At 46.0% G+C, this 15,419-nt stretch overlaps 1 protein-coding gene across 1 annotated transcript; it reads right to left on the bottom strand.

The window, feature by feature from the left end:
* Positions 1 to 3,755: 3,755 nt before the first annotated feature.
* On the bottom strand, positions 3,756 to 7,523 carry VSTM5 (V-set and transmembrane domain containing 5). Its single transcript, XM_016206697.2, has 4 exons — positions 7,376 to 7,523; positions 5,451 to 5,807; positions 5,198 to 5,338; positions 3,756 to 5,067 (listed from the first exon to the last, which is right to left on the bottom strand). The coding sequence occupies exons 1-4, from the start codon at positions 7,521 to 7,523 to the stop codon at positions 5,024 to 5,026; spliced, it is 690 nt and encodes a 229-aa protein (XP_016062183.1). The 3' UTR covers positions 3,756 to 5,023.
* Positions 7,524 to 15,419: the final 7,896 nt, after the last annotated feature.

Genomic DNA, 15,419 nt, shown 5'->3' with positions numbered 1-15,419 from the left:
AGGAGATCCTTAAAAGTGAAAAATTGAGTCCAATAGAGATGCCCTTCAGTAGGAGAATGATTAGATAAATTAGAGGTGCCCCAGAGGAAGCCACTCATTTTTTCTTCTCTAAATGTTGAGCTGAAGTTGCTGAGGAGTTTTTCTACTCCCAACATTCTGGCTCCCAGAAAAACTTCCATGTTATACTGTATTCATTTCCCTATTTACTAACTGTAACGTTTGTTGTAGAACAGACTATATTTGACTTGAAACTTGAGAAATGAGGGAGAAGTTTCAGATATAAAAGTAACATACAACTTGAAAAACTTCCTGATAATTTAGTGAGTACACCAAGGAGATGAGGCCAGTCGCAGAGCCTCCCCTGTCACCCAAATCTATTCGTGGCTTCTCTTTAACTTTCTTTACAAGGGCTCCCAATCTAGGCCCGTTGGGACCAAAGAGGCAGTAACAGACATCTGCGATCTGTGTCTGGTCTTTGAAAAGCCTCATAGAAAACATATGTTTACCCTCTAAAATCTCACCATCAGATTTATTTGCCAGAACCCCATCTGATCAAAGTGATTATCTCACGTTGACCAGAAATTCTGGCACTTATGTATTGTTGATGAGTGAAAACAAAACCGAATTATTTAATAAGTGCACTTTGCTTAGTGCACTTTTCAACCATGAGGTACCCGAGGGAACAATGGAACAATACTAGCATTTTTAGAAACAGAATGGCCTGAACAACCACTGGTCGGCTGCAGCAAAGGAATTTAACCTACCTGTGTGTGTACTTTATGAGATCAAATCCAGAGCTAAAACTTTAGACTTATTCCACGTCAGCAATGTTCTTTCTCCCTCCCCCTGACATTCAATCTCTGATAAACTTTACATATAACCCACCAATAGTATAAAACATTGAATTCCCTGAAAGAGGAAGGGATTCATAGGAGATAGCCACCTTGGTTGAAGCAACTAGTCTGATGTAACAAACTGCCCAAGATATTTATTTTTGTATGTATCATTTGAAATAAAAAGTGAACCAACTATTATAATGTACCCACGCTATGGGTTGCATCGTGCAGGCAGTAAGAATGATGCTTAGGAACAGGTAGAGAGGCAAAGTAACGCCCAAGGATATTAAGGGAAAACAAGGAAGCTGTAGGTAATATGTATAATAGAATCCGATTTGCCCAGCAAGAAAGCAGATTAAATATGTATATTGTGCTGCATGTGTATATAGACTGGTATGTTCATATGTGCATAAGCAAGTCGAGAAGGATACATACCAGATTTATTGTTTCCTCTGGGTAAGATTGAAGGAGGGAGAACTTTTACTTTTTGCTTTACATATAGACTTTAGTGTCATTTTAATTTTAAAGATTTTATCACCTTTGTGAATAAACCAAACTGGAAACACACACCTAATTTTGAAAAGGCAGTGGAGATGGTGAACTCAGCAACCTTGTTTTCAGGGACTGGAGAAGCTGACAGCAGGGATGGGCTTGGGTGTGCAGAGAGGTGCACACCCTGGCAACTCACACCAGGCCTTAGTAGAAGCTGAGTTGTGGCTAAACACGCTAACAATAGCCACAGGGATTTGCTCTGTTTTCAATAAACTAGAGATGTGTCTGATGTTTCCCTGGAAACTGAGCAGAAGGAAACTATGCTGGATACATAAAAGCTAATGACAAAAAGAGGGTTACCAAAGCGCTGTCAAGGAGAGGGACTGCATTTGAGTCACAGCCCCAGGGTTTCACCCCATCATATGTGGTTCCTTGGTCTGGTCACATGTCCTAGCGTCCTGTTCTGCCACTTCTGGGGTCACCAAGGTTGCAGTTACCCAACCCTTCTGAGTTGCACCTGTACTCGGGGCTTGGCTCTGTGTTCCCGCACTGACCAAGGCACCCTGAAAACTTCTCTCTCGCCGCCTTGCCCCGCACCTCTGTGTGGCATGATTTCAAGTCAGAGCGAGCGTGATGTACTGTCGGGGAGTAACCGTCTCACGTGGGCTTCAAAGGACAGAGCTTTCCTGTTTCCGCTCTCCTTGCACACCCAGGACACCACGAAGTGAGAAATAACAATACAGTTGACCCCCGAGCAGCGCAGGGCTTAGGGGTGCCGACCTGCCCCTCGGTGGAAAATTCGAGTATAACTACAGTCAGCCCTCCACACACGTGGATTCCCAACCGCGGATCGAAAATATAGTGGACCCTTGAACATCACGAGTTTGAACTCACACTCAGATTTTAAACCCATGTTGTTCAAGAATCAACCGTATACTATTAAAAAGACAGAACAGACCCCAAATGGGGTCACTTTTCCTAAGTCCACCAAGACTTCATACCTAACCTAACTGCAATTTCAGCCTCTCCTGGGAGCGGACTTTTGAATAATCAGTCTGGAATTTCCTGGTCATCACCAGTGGGGCAATCTGCCTGATAAAACCCCTGCCCTCCCCTAGGAAAGGGAGCCTTGCCTGAAACAACCCACTCTTCACTTTCTTGCCCCACTCCCTTTTTGCCTGTAAAAACCTCCCATTTTGTACAACCCTTCTGAGCACCCTTCTAGTTACTACATGAACTGCTTAATAAAGCCTGTTGAACATCCATTTCAGTCCTTTCCAGAAGCAGAAAGGACTCTATTGAGTTACAATTAATATTCTGGAAGCAAAAACTTCAAATCTGTCTTCTGGTTACCACAGAGGGGAGAATGATGGTGATGATAGAGTGTTGTTTGAATTGCTAAAGCACATTTATTCTTAGAACCAATGCTACCCATTCTATTGTGATTTTTGAGATGTGCCAGCCCAGGAGCTTGGCTGAGGGTTTTGCTTGTGCCCACAGCTGATGGGACCCTGGCCCCAGGGCCTCGGAGTTCTCCAGCTCTGCAGCAGCAGGCTCATATACAAAGGACCGGAGCTTTATTGTCAGGTTTTATTTCATTCCTTAAAACAATTTTCACAGTTTGAAACATAATAACTTATAGCTTAACAGGTACAGTAGCTAACCTCTATATTTTCCTTTTTTGAAAATAGAAAACAAACCTCAGGCTCCAGAATCAAAACCTTTCCACAGGAATGTTCAGGACGGAGGTGAGCTTTAAAAGTGCAAAATAAAGAAACGGAAAGCTGAGGGTAAACCTTGCATGACATATTTGGGGTGCAATGTAAAGCACACCTGGGTTTGCCCATGGAGGCCTCTCACTGGGTCTCCTCCGTTTCCCCTTCCATTACGTCTTCACCCCGACTCTGGCAGGCTGAGAGGTAGAGTCCCGAGAGCAGGAGGTAAAAGTGGGCACAGCCTCCAGCAGCTGCAGATCCAAACCGGTTTCCGGCTGAGGGGCTTGGGGTGTGAAAGCAGAAAGGCCTGGGCAGGTGGTCCTAGGCCCCTCTCCTGCCCGGGGAAAGGGCACAGGCGTGCATGTTCACACGTGTGTCCGGGAGGTGGCCCGAGTGGGGACTCCTGTCAGGAGCTAGAGCTACAAATCAGTGCAGGCCAGTTACTCCCTCGCCTTTTGGGTCAGGCAGTGCCTCCGGAGCCCTGCTCTAGATCACTGATAGCTCCTGTCTGAACACCCCAAAGGTCTCTCCCTGCGACGCTGGATTCCTTACGCACGGAAAGACGGCACACAACGTTTTATGCTGCCACACGGGGAGTAGGAAAGGCGTGGCTGTTGGGGACGTGAGGAGGAGAGAGGGGGACGTTCTTGCTCTCCTCCTTTGCATGGGTCAGTTTGCAGCTGAGGGCTGGGGACACGGCTCATAACCTCAGCCTCCATCAAGCATCGGGGCGGTACCTTCGGTCAGCAGCTAAGAACACTGGAGAGAGGACAGATAAGGGAAAATAAATGCAGGCCTGCCTTAGAGCTTGCCCAGTGGAAGCTGGACTAGAGAAAGTTCCTTGTAAACATGCTAACCAACACCGGACGGAGCAAGGGCCAAGCCCGCTGTGACCCAGCCCCCAACTTCACTAGGGCCCACTACCCCGGGCGTTTTATCAACTTCCGGTACTCAGGACAGCGCCGACTGCTTTCAGATCGCTGAGGATCCTCACGTTTATCTTAAGTCACTTGGAGAGCTCGGTGTATGCTGTGGGCTCCACTTGATAACCTGACGGCGAGGGAGGTGAGTGCCAAGTGCTCCTTTGCCCAGTTGGGAGACAGTGAGGGCCTGACTTGAGACATGAAGCGTTGGTGACTCACGGGGGCAGGTTCGAAGGCTGAGCTGCCAGTTGTGCCACCTGTATGCGGGGCCCAGCTTTCACACAGCGTGTCGGGAGGCCCTCTGGATGCCAGGGGCTGCCCACAGCGAAGAACTGTGCTCCTCGCACCCGCCTAAGTTGGGGCCCCAGGAGAGAAAATTCAGTTAATGTTGTACTGAGACAGGAAGAGAAAGGTAATGTTCTCCCTCTTTCTTCTTTCCAATGCTGGTCCCTCGAGAACAAAGTCAGCTCTTTCCCCTAAAGTTCCAGGCCATGGGGGTCCTTGCCCTGCTCTGAGCAACTCCCCAAAGCACAGCAGCACCCTTCAGTCTCATCCTACCGCTGTCTGGGGCAGCAGGTTGTCTCAAAGCCTCCCGTTTTCGCACAACAGGTCCCGGAGCAGCGGGCTGGAGGGCGCGAGCAGAGCAGACAGGAGCACAGACACCTGTTCCAGCGCCGGCTGCACACCCAGCCTCGAGCACTCCGGCCCTGACACGGGGACGCCTCCGGTGGCCAGGCCTGGGCCCGAGCAGAGCGCGGTGAGCGAGCAGCCAGTGCCTGCCCTACGCCACTGCACACGGGTTAGCGTGGCTCTGACGGCACCGCCACACAAAGCACTCTTCTCCTTGACCCCTGTGCGCCTACGAGACCTGGCTGTGTCCAATCCAGAGTCCTCAGCTCCATGCCGTCCACTCTGTCCACATCCGGCAGTCCCATCAGGAATGGGAGGCTGCGGCAGGATGACAGGAAGCTCTTAGGGTGGACTGGTACGTTTGCTCCTTTCACTGGAAAACAATGTTTTCCTCTTGAGGTAGGAATGTAATTGGGCTCAGCCTTGGCTAACACTCAACATTTTGTAGCTCAATCTCCTCAGTTGTGCTCTCTGCAAAGCAAAAGACAAGTCAATCAGTTGCAAATCAACCATAAGGCGGTTTTATGTTGAGAACAAGCTAACGTGGGCCACCTCCGACCATGAAAGCATGATCTGATTAGCACAAGGCCCGGAGAATTACCTTTGAGCTTGTGTCTTCTCTTCCTCTGGAATTTATATGCACACTTATTACAAACCCACATGAGGCTAATTAACACGGAGGCCACAGCAGCGAGAAAAGCAAGGAAGACAGCAACGAAGTGGAGGTCTTCATAGAGGATCTCTAGGGGTGGGGGACAGGGAAAGGAAACCGAAGTCTCTTTTAATGTCACGACATCGCCGCCCTCCCCCCAACTGCAGTCAGAGGGGCACCAGGGTCCCTGGAACTCTCTTACCCGACACATGTAGCACGATGGTGCCAAACTGACTGGACCCCAGGTGCTCGGTCACCGTGATGACATAGTAGCCGGAATCCCTGATGCCCACACTGAAGAGCTGGATGGAGCCATTGTCAAAGGTGCAGACTCTGTCCTTGTGGCTTTGGGAGATGTTGGCCTGAGTCCCTGGCTTCCACTCCACGATCTTCTGCACCCCCCAGTTGGATGTATACTTCCATTCGATGGTGGGGACGCCATGGCAGGAATATTCCACTGAGAGCAGGATGTCCTGTTCCACCGTGGCATTGATGGCGGACTGGGGAATGTGCAGGGACACGCCCTGACCTGTAGGATGGAGTGCTAGATGTGGGGCAACTTATACGGACTTACAGTGGCGTGAACTTCTAGATTCACTGATTTATTTAGCAAATATTTAGTGAGTGCCTATTACACGCCAGGCTCTCTCCTAGGCTCTGGTAATGCTACACTGGTGAATGTTATGGACTGAATGTTCATACCACGCCCCCCCCCACAATCACCAATTTCTATATTGAAACATTCACCCCCAGTATGGTTGTATTTGGAGTTGGGTCCTCGAAGGAAGTAATTAAAGTTAAATTAGGTCATAAGGGCATAGCCCTGACGCAATAGGATTAGGTCTTTATATGAGAACCAGAGAGCTCGTGCTCTCTCTCCTTAGGGGCACATATGGGGGAAAGACCACGTGAAAACAGCAGGAAGGCGGCTGCCTATAAGCCGAGAGCCCTCATCAGAAACCAAACCCTGCCAGCACCTTGATCTTGGACTTTCCAGCCTCCAGAGCTGTGAGAAAATAAATTTCTGTTGCTTAAGCCCCACCCCCAAATATGTGGTATTTTGTTCGGGAAGCCTGAGCTGACACATGGTAAATAAGACATAGTTATTATTTACTCTTCCCTGGGGCTTTGTTCTGTAAGGGCTAACTGAACCAACAAGATTGTCTTAGTAATGACAAGTGCTTTAAAGATTATAAAACAGGGCACTGGTGACCAGTGGCGATGGCACACACACCACTAGATAGAATGGTCACAGAAGTTCTCGCCGAGCAAAGGACGTTTGAAATGAGACCTAAAGACAGGGAGGAAGAAGAGGCAGCCAGATGAAGACACGGGGGAAGCGCATTTCAGGCAGAAGGGACAACTACAATGACCATGAGGTGAGAGCGAACATTGCTGTGTTTGAGGGACAGACAGAAGGCCAATGTGCTAGAATCCAGTGAGCCATGGGCAGAGCTTAGGAGACAAGGTTGGAGAGCTGGGCAGGACCCCGGTCATGAGGTCAAGGTCAGGCATGAAGTTTTTTACTCAAGGGCGATCGGAGGCCATAGGAGAATTAAGCAGGAGGGTGACATTCTCCATGAAGCTTAAGAATGTTTGCTGTGGAAAACGTTCTGGGAGTGAGGGGACCAGAATGGAAACAGGAAGAGCAGTCAGGCAGCGATTTCTGCATGAAATGGGTCGATTGATAGCAGTGCCACTGACTAAGGTTACATGTATGTTGTTATACCATAGTAAGTAGGTACCAGGCACAGGCCCTATGCTAACTGCTTTACACAAATCCTCTCGTTAGCGTCACACAAGCTAATGAGATTCCATCAAGAATTTACCTCTAAGAATCCTCAGGCTCCACAGGACTAGTTTGACCAAGTTCGCCCTGCAAGGCTGAGATTCACACAAGGGCTGCTGACTCCAAAGCTCACATATTTAACTTCTATGTTCAAATCAAAGGTCAGTGGTTGGAGGTGGACGGCAGAGAACGTGACAAATGCCCCCACACTGAGAGGAGTGGCCAGGGCTGGCTGGAAACCAGATAGTGACCAGGGCAGGATTCAAGCCCAGAGCCCGTCCCTTGGTTTCCACCTCAGCCCCCTGTTTAGCCCTCTCACTCTCTGGATGCTCCCTTGCCCAGGGGCCCCTGCTGTGTGGCTTCAGGTAACCACACCTGTTGCTGTTCCAGGCCTTTCTCTTTGTCTTCTCCCATCCCCAGCACATCCCATTTGTGCTGCTCTCCTAAGGCCTGGCCAAGCTGATGGGGATCATCTAAAATTTCCATGCTGACAAATGGGAGCAGTGGCCTCAAGTGTTACAGTTGCCAAGTAACAGAAAGGTATTTTCTCCCCAACTCTGTATTTTTAAAAACGTTAAACTTACAGAAAGGTTGAAAGACAAGTACAATTCATATCTATATACCTTCTAGATTCACCAGTGATTAACAGTTTGCCACATTTGCTTTCTGTCTGTCTTTCTCAGGAAGAAAAGAGAGGTCAAGCTCCAGGACAGCCCGTGGAGGGCAGGAATTACGTGTTTTCTTCATCTCTCTGCCCCCTGGACCCAGCACAATGCCTGACATAGTTATTGATCAATAGATGTTTGCTGAGTGAATGAGGAAGTGAATGACCAAATATTTATAGAAGCAAGAGAGAGGATGAGCCATTCCGGACAGAACTGTTGCTGCTTCAGTGGTTTAAAAAATTAGGCCCATCTGGCCCTAGCCAGGTAGCTCTCAGTTGGTTAGAGTGTCGTCCCTTTAGCCAGGTTAGAGGTTCGATCCCCTGTCAGGGCACATATAAGAATCAACCAATGAATGCATAGACAAGTGGACCAACAAAATCAATCAATCAATCAATCTCTCTTTCTCTCTCTCTCAAATAAATAAATTTTATTTTATTTTTTATTTTTTTAATATATCTTTATTGATTTCAGAGAGAGGAAAGAAGAGGGAGAGAGAGAGACAGAAACACCAATGATGAGAGAGTCACTGATCAAACCCGTAACCCGGGCATGTGCCCTGACCGGGAATCGAACCCCGATCGCCTGGATCCCAGGTCGACGCTCAACCGCTGAGCCACGCCCGGCCGGGCTCAGATAAATAAATTTTAAAAATGAAGCACATCCAACAGCGAACAAACACGTATTTGTTACTATATTATATACTTATTATGTGCTTTACAATCCTTAGCTCTTTTATTTTTTACATGTGAGTCAGCAACATGCCCACATAGCTAGGAAATGGCAAAGGTGGGATTTGAAGGCAGTTCTGTCTGGGGCAAAACCGGTGTTTTTCCCACTCGGCTTGGTGGCTATCATTTATCTACCATATTTTCTGATTTCTTTGACCTCAAATATGAGCAGTTGGAAGAGTGATTACTGTGGGATCTGGAGAACCATATTTAGACTAGGTGACAATCTGCATCATCACTGACGTGTATTTCACATACATCCTACGTTAACCATGTTGATCCAGGGAGACTGCAGGCCCTTTACCAGCCTTAGGGACCTTCATTTGACCCAAGAAACAGCAAAACTGAAGAGCAAATAAAAGTAACAAAAGCCCACTTCTCAGATGTTGATTTTTAAAAAAAGAAAGAATATAAATGCATCCACTTTAAAATGGAGCCTGAGCTACCATGCCGAGGAACTGGAGCCTCAAACCTCTGGGAAATTAAAACAGGGCAAAATAACCTTTGGATTGGGCCTAAAGCCACACTGTGCCCCCAAAGAGCTGTTTGCAAAGATCACAAAAAAGCAGACACTGTGACTACTCCACGGAAACGACGACCACCGGACAGAAAATGGAAAACATTCTTCAGACTTAACATCACTGTTAGCTTATCTGCACCAGTAGAAATGCCTTCCTTCTATTGATACAATTGTTCCCCTTCCCCTTCTCTCACCCCTTGCCTTTGTCTCCTAATCAGAACACTATTTGGATTTCTGCCTAAATCAGTGCTTCCCAAGTAGCTATTCTTTTTTTTCTTTTTTCTTAAAACAATATTCACATAGCTATTCTTTTTTTCTTTTTATCTCACATAAATGCTTGTTGCCTCTCACTTTGGCCTTTTATTTTTCGCTTAACACATACAGCTGTAAACTGACCAACTAGTTAGCTTAGGTTTCTGTATTTCCTCTTGACCAGAAAAATCTCCTCCTAATCAAACAAAGTAACCAGGTATTTAACTAGGTTTCAGGGACAAGATGTTTCTCCTCCTGTCAATCTACCACATATAGAAATAAATGATCCACAGCAAAGGCGGAAAAGTAACAGTTCCAAGAGTTTAAAGGCAAGCTGACTGTTGAGCAACCACCGCTGCACCTCATGCTAAAATCACCCCAGAACAAGTCCAGAGAAACTCAGTGACCAGACCAACATTCAAACCTGGCTCAAGAGTTCTACTCAAGGAGGCCGGTTCAATGAGTCAGATTCTACTTATACAATGGATGCCAGGCAGCTGTGGACAGGAGGAGCTTTGTAAGAACGAGGAAAGATGTCTATGATATGTTACTAAGTTAAAAAATAAATTTATAAAACAGAATAATATGATCTTACTTACATTTGTGTAAATATGTACTACTATGCAGAAAAGTGTTGGAGTAATATATGCTAAACCGTTAACAGGAATTGCTCCTTAGAGACTGGATGGCAACAGAATTTTATTTTACAAGTGATACATTTATGTAATTTTAAACTTTTCACAGGTATTCACTGAATTAATAAAAAATAGATGTATTTTTTTAAATCTTTTTAAGTTCTCCTGATTAGAACATGTAATCTGATGGGCAAAGTTTAAAGAAAAGTTTAGTTTAGAAGTTGGCCTTGCTTCTCAGTATTTAGAAGTGCTGGGGTGTTTTTGTCAGAAGTACGCTGCAGGACCCCAACTCTTACTTATATCAATTAGCCTACGGTAAAACTGGTTTCATCATAACATTGTTTTCCTTAAAGTCTCAGTTTCCAAGAACCTATCAATGACGGTAAGTGAGAACTTGTACTCAGAATGGTTCCTGACTCCTTTCCTTACAAATAAATTACAGAGGTAGTGCTTTGCTGCTTTAAAAAATGTATTATTTAAGAAGGATCTATTTCCCAAAATCATGACAAAAGTCAATACTCAGAGACCAAAGCTCAGCTCCTCTCCGAGGGAGCTCCCCCACGATCTTGCTGTTTAATGGCCTTGGAAAGTCACGCAGATGTTGGCCAAACCCAAACAAGACGGACAGAGGTAGGTTGAGAGAGAGGCTGGCAGGTTGCTCTTCTCATCAGGTTCCTGTATTTGTACCCCAATTAGAAAAATCACTCCAAAACAGCAACAGCCACCATTTCCATTGGTAATACCCGTTAGGTCCTAGATTCATACACAATTCTCACAGCCCAGTGAAACCAGGCCAGGGAAGCTGAATGACTTGGCTGCTATCAGACTAGTAAAGATGATGAGTTTTGATAACATTGTGTGGTCAGGATTATACAGAAGTTATACTCAAACATTACTGTGGGGATTGTAAATGGGTGTAACCTGCTTGGAGGCAATATGATGAAATCCAGAGAATTATTTAAATAGCACATACCTCTTGACCCAGAATTCCACTTTTAGGAACTTATCGTACTAGCAATAAGGGCACATAGATGCAGAGACACAGTGTAAGTGCTGCCACTGAAGCAAGATATAGTCAGTTGTAGTAGCAAAAGGCTGGAGACAACCTGTGTGTTCACTGGTAAAGGAAAACTCTTTGACACTAGCTACCTGGAGTCAGCACAGACCCCACAGGGTAAGGGCTCTGTCTCAGCAGAATGCAGGCCATTTTAGATGCCAATCACAAGTCCTGGCCTCTCAAACTTCTGACCAACTGGCTACACATCAGGGGTTCCCACGACCCCCACCTTAGGTTTAATAATTTGCTAAAACAGCTCACAGAACTCAGGAAGCCACTTTACTTACTATTACCAGTTTCCTATAAAGAATACAATTCAGGAACAGCCCAAGGGAAGAGACACATAGGGCAAGGTATGTAAGAAGGGGTGTGGCACCTCCATGCACTCTCTGGGTGCATCTCTCTCCCACGACCTTGATGTGGTGGGAGTGGGAGGTTCCATTACACAGACATCGTTGAATGAAATCATTGGCCATTGGTGATTAACTCAGTTCCCAGGCCCTCTCCCTTCAGCAAGCACCCTGGAGGTCAGGGGTGTGTGGCTGAAAGTTCCAACACTCTAATCACATGGTCAGTTCCTCTGCCAAACAGCCCTCATCTTCCAAGAGTTTCCTCATTAACAAACAAAAACACACTCTTATCGAACTGGTGATTCCAAGGGTTTTAAAAACTTTGTGTCAGGAACTGGGCACTTGGACCAAATAGTAAAACCAAAGATGTTCCTCTCACTCAGGAAATTACTAGGATTTTAGGAGACCATCTATTTCTTATTATGTCATAACCAGTTAATAAATTAGCAATACTCATACTTTGAATTATCGATATGGTGACGTTCATACCTTGGTATACTACAGAGACATTAAAAAATAAGGTAGGTCTATATGCATTGGTATTAGATAATCATATACAAATAAGGAAAGAGCACACGGCAGAAAGGTGTGCAGAGAATGTTTCCATATGAGTAATTAATACACACACACTTGTCCATAGAAATACACAGAGCAGCCCCGCAAGGACACACTAAAACCAGGAGCTGTGCTTGTGTTTGGGGAGGAGACTGGGTGCTGGGGGTGGAGGAAAGCCTTACATTTTCTCTAGACCATTTTGAACAGTGGGAATACTTTAGGAAGTTTGTGAATGACATAAAAAGTAGAAACGGTGCGATCTTAAAAATAAATGCCTGCAAACATTGGATCTGCACCCCGGATTCTTCATGTTTGAAAATTTTAGTAATTCACATTTACACAACTGACAAAGTACTTAAACATTATTTTGACCTGTGAAGCAGGCAGGAGACTTGGGTTAAGAACTTACGCCTTTTGCTTCACAGGTACTTGCTTATTTGATCACTGAAAAAACTATTACCAGTTTATTATAAAGGACACAACTAGGGAACAGCCCAACGAACAGATGCATAGGGCAAGTGAGGCAACTAAACTGAGAGGCATAACGTAAGTGCCCAAGTCCTTGCCACGGAGCTGAGACTGGAACTCAAGCTCTCTTCACTGCTCCGCAGTTGCCTCCAGTAAGATAAGGCACTTTGAGTATAAAGGTGAAGTTTTATAATTATTTTATGTTTCCTGAAAGCACACACTGCTTTGTGCTGGTAAAGACTTGGGAGAGAGATGAAATAAGAAGAGTCTAGACGTGGGCTTTCCAATACAGTAGCTGCTAGGCACACATAGCTGTTGAGCAGGTGAAATTGGCTGAGATGTGCTCTAAGTGTAAAATATACATGGGATTTGGAAGGCTTAGTACTTAGTATGTGAGAACGTAAAATAGCTCATTAATAATCTTCACACTGATTACATGCTGAAATGGTAATATTTTGGATATATTGGGTTAAACAAAATATATTATTAAAATTAAAAAGTAAAAAGAAAGGTGACACTAATGTGGCCACTAGAAAATTTAAAATTACAATATGTGGCTTGCATGTGTGGCTGGCACTATATTACTATTGGATAGCACTGGTCTAGACTTGCATTCCTCCACCCTTTTGCAATAGGAGCACTCTGCGCCACATCCAGCACCCTCTTCTACAAGAACACTGTCCCTCCATTTACCTGGGCCTCCAGTCAAGCAGTCTGCTCTGGCCACAACCTTCTCTCCTCCGTTTCCTGCTCAACCTCTGCCACTGGCCTCCTCTGTCCTTCTACCCGATGATTCCTTCTGCTTTTCCCAGTCCTCACTGTTCTCCCTGCCCTCCCTGTCCAGTCTTGGTTCCAAGTCCATCGTGTCTTGAGTAGTCTTTCCAATTCTTTCATCTCCATTGACCTCTATCTTTTCACCAAATTTGCCTGACAAAATCCTAGCCCTGGGTTGACCACTCTCTACTTCCTCTCTGCCCAGACCTGAGCAGTCAACGCTGCAGAAGCATGTCCCATGGCAGACACTCTCCAGACACCAAAGCCCGCTGCTTCCAGTGCACCTTCAAGGTCACCAAATCCAAGAGGGCCCTCCATACTGTCAATCTTACTATGTTTACCATGTAAATTTACTCTTCTTTTCCCCATAATTACTAAGATAAGATCCCTCCCATCCCTTTGGACCTACAAGTTCCTTCTCATTCTCAGTAGGTGACCTTCTCCTCCTGGGACACTGCTCACCAACCTCACCTGCTTGAAACACCTTGTGGCTTCTGGGGCACCGCACTCACCTGGTGTTCTTCCCAGCTCCTTCTCTGACGGTAAAGTGGACACTCAGCAGGCTTCCTGAGAGGTCAGCTCTGTCCTTCTCCCCAGATGCCAAGAAGGCACGCCTACCTGCCTGTGGCAGACGAGGGCAAGATGCAGTCCGGGGAAGCCCTTGGAGGGCCACCCATGCGCACTCTGTGGAACCGAAAGACCCAGGTTCTGTTCTGGCTGCACATGCCCTAGTGGGGTGATTGCACAAATCCTGTTACCTCTCTGGCCCACCATTTTCTCATTTGTAATTAGGGATCGTCATGGCTTTCTATCAATGATTCGATAAAAACACAAACCAAAAAACATGTGGGTGAGACAGCCTGGCAGTCAGGAACAATTCCAGGGGGCAGAGACGCTCCCTTCCCTGACTTCTCACCCAGAAGAAGCCCTGATTCAAATCCCGACGCTGGGATTTGAATCCAGTCTCATTCCGTTCAATGGGAATGGAAGCAAAGGGGACTAACATTTGCAGGGCACTGACTCAGCGTCACCTGCTCCACGTGGACGTCCATTAGTAGTTAATCTGGTGCCCAATCAGCTCAGGCCAATCTTTTCTCAGAGCGGCTGTAGAGGGAGCCTTTGGAACCAAGGAACAGGTGAGCTAAGTAATTCCATTTGCCCCCTCCATTCTCTCCAATGCTATGAGACAGCATTTTTCAACATTTAGCCGCATCAGAATCACCTGGAGCCCTTGTTCAAACACAATCGCTGGGCCTCAGCCTCAGTTTCTAATTCAGCAGGTCTGAGGAGGCTCCAGAGTCTGCATTTCTAACAAGCTTCTAGGTAATGCTGCTGCTGGGCCCAGGACCACACTTTTCAAACTTCAGCAGTAACGATACTGAGAGGATTTCCAGCAAACAGGGCACTAAGAATGCCCCCAGCATCCCTGCAGGCCGGCCCCCCTCTCCTTCTCCAACATTGCTAACACCACTTCTCCCTGGCCGGGGACCAGCCTCCGCTGCAGAACTTCTCATCCTGGAGAAGGGAAGACTGGGGACACCCAGTCATTGCCAGAATGAGGACCACTGGGTACAGATGGAAAGGATAACAGTGAACAAAATTGAGGCAGTGTGTACACAACGGATGCATTCATGGACTCTGCAGTCAGACAGACTTGTGCCCAGAATCTAGGTCTTCCAGTAACAGCTGTGTGACCTGCGATAAGTCGTTTCTTTCGGTCTCAGTTACTGAATCTATGAATAAGTATGGTAAGTCCTTACTTAATGTCAGTGATAGGCTCTTGGAAACCGTGACTTTAACTGAAATGATGTAGAAGGAAACCAATTTTATCATAGGCTAATTGATATAAACAAGAATGAAATTCTTACAGCATGTTTCTGGTCACAAAAACGCCACCAAACTTCTAAATAAAGACCCCCATACTCTCCTAATAGTAAACAAAATAAATGTGAGCTATGCATATGTTTAAAAAGATTAATTAAAACAAGATAATTCTTTCCCAGCCAGCTGATTACAGTTTAGGGTCACGGGTGGCAGAATACAGTTGCTGTGTGTTTGGTTTTTTTAAATTCCCACCCAGGATATGTTTTTATTGATTTGAGAGAAAGAGAGAGAGAAGAGAGATATCAATGTGAGAGAGACACATCGATCAGTTGCCTCCTGCAGGTACCCTGACCCCCTGACTGGGGATGGAACCCACAACCTAGGTATGTGCCCAGACAGGGAATCGAACGCACAACATTTTGGTGTACAGGATGACACCCCAACCAACTAAGCCAGGGCTGGAAAAATAATTTAAGTGAGACAACACATATAAGAAGCCCATCAGTTTCTAACACTTGATCACTCTGTAAATATTAATTACTAGGGAGAATTCT

The sequence above is a fragment of the Miniopterus natalensis genome, chromosome 11 (assembly GCF_054644295.1).
Source record: "Miniopterus natalensis isolate mMinNat1 chromosome 11, mMinNat1.hap1, whole genome shotgun sequence".
NCBI lineage: Eukaryota > Metazoa > Chordata > Mammalia > Chiroptera > Miniopteridae > Miniopterus > Miniopterus natalensis.
The sequence above is the reverse complement of the archived record's forward strand: the minus strand, read 5'-3'. Positions and strand labels throughout refer to the sequence as shown.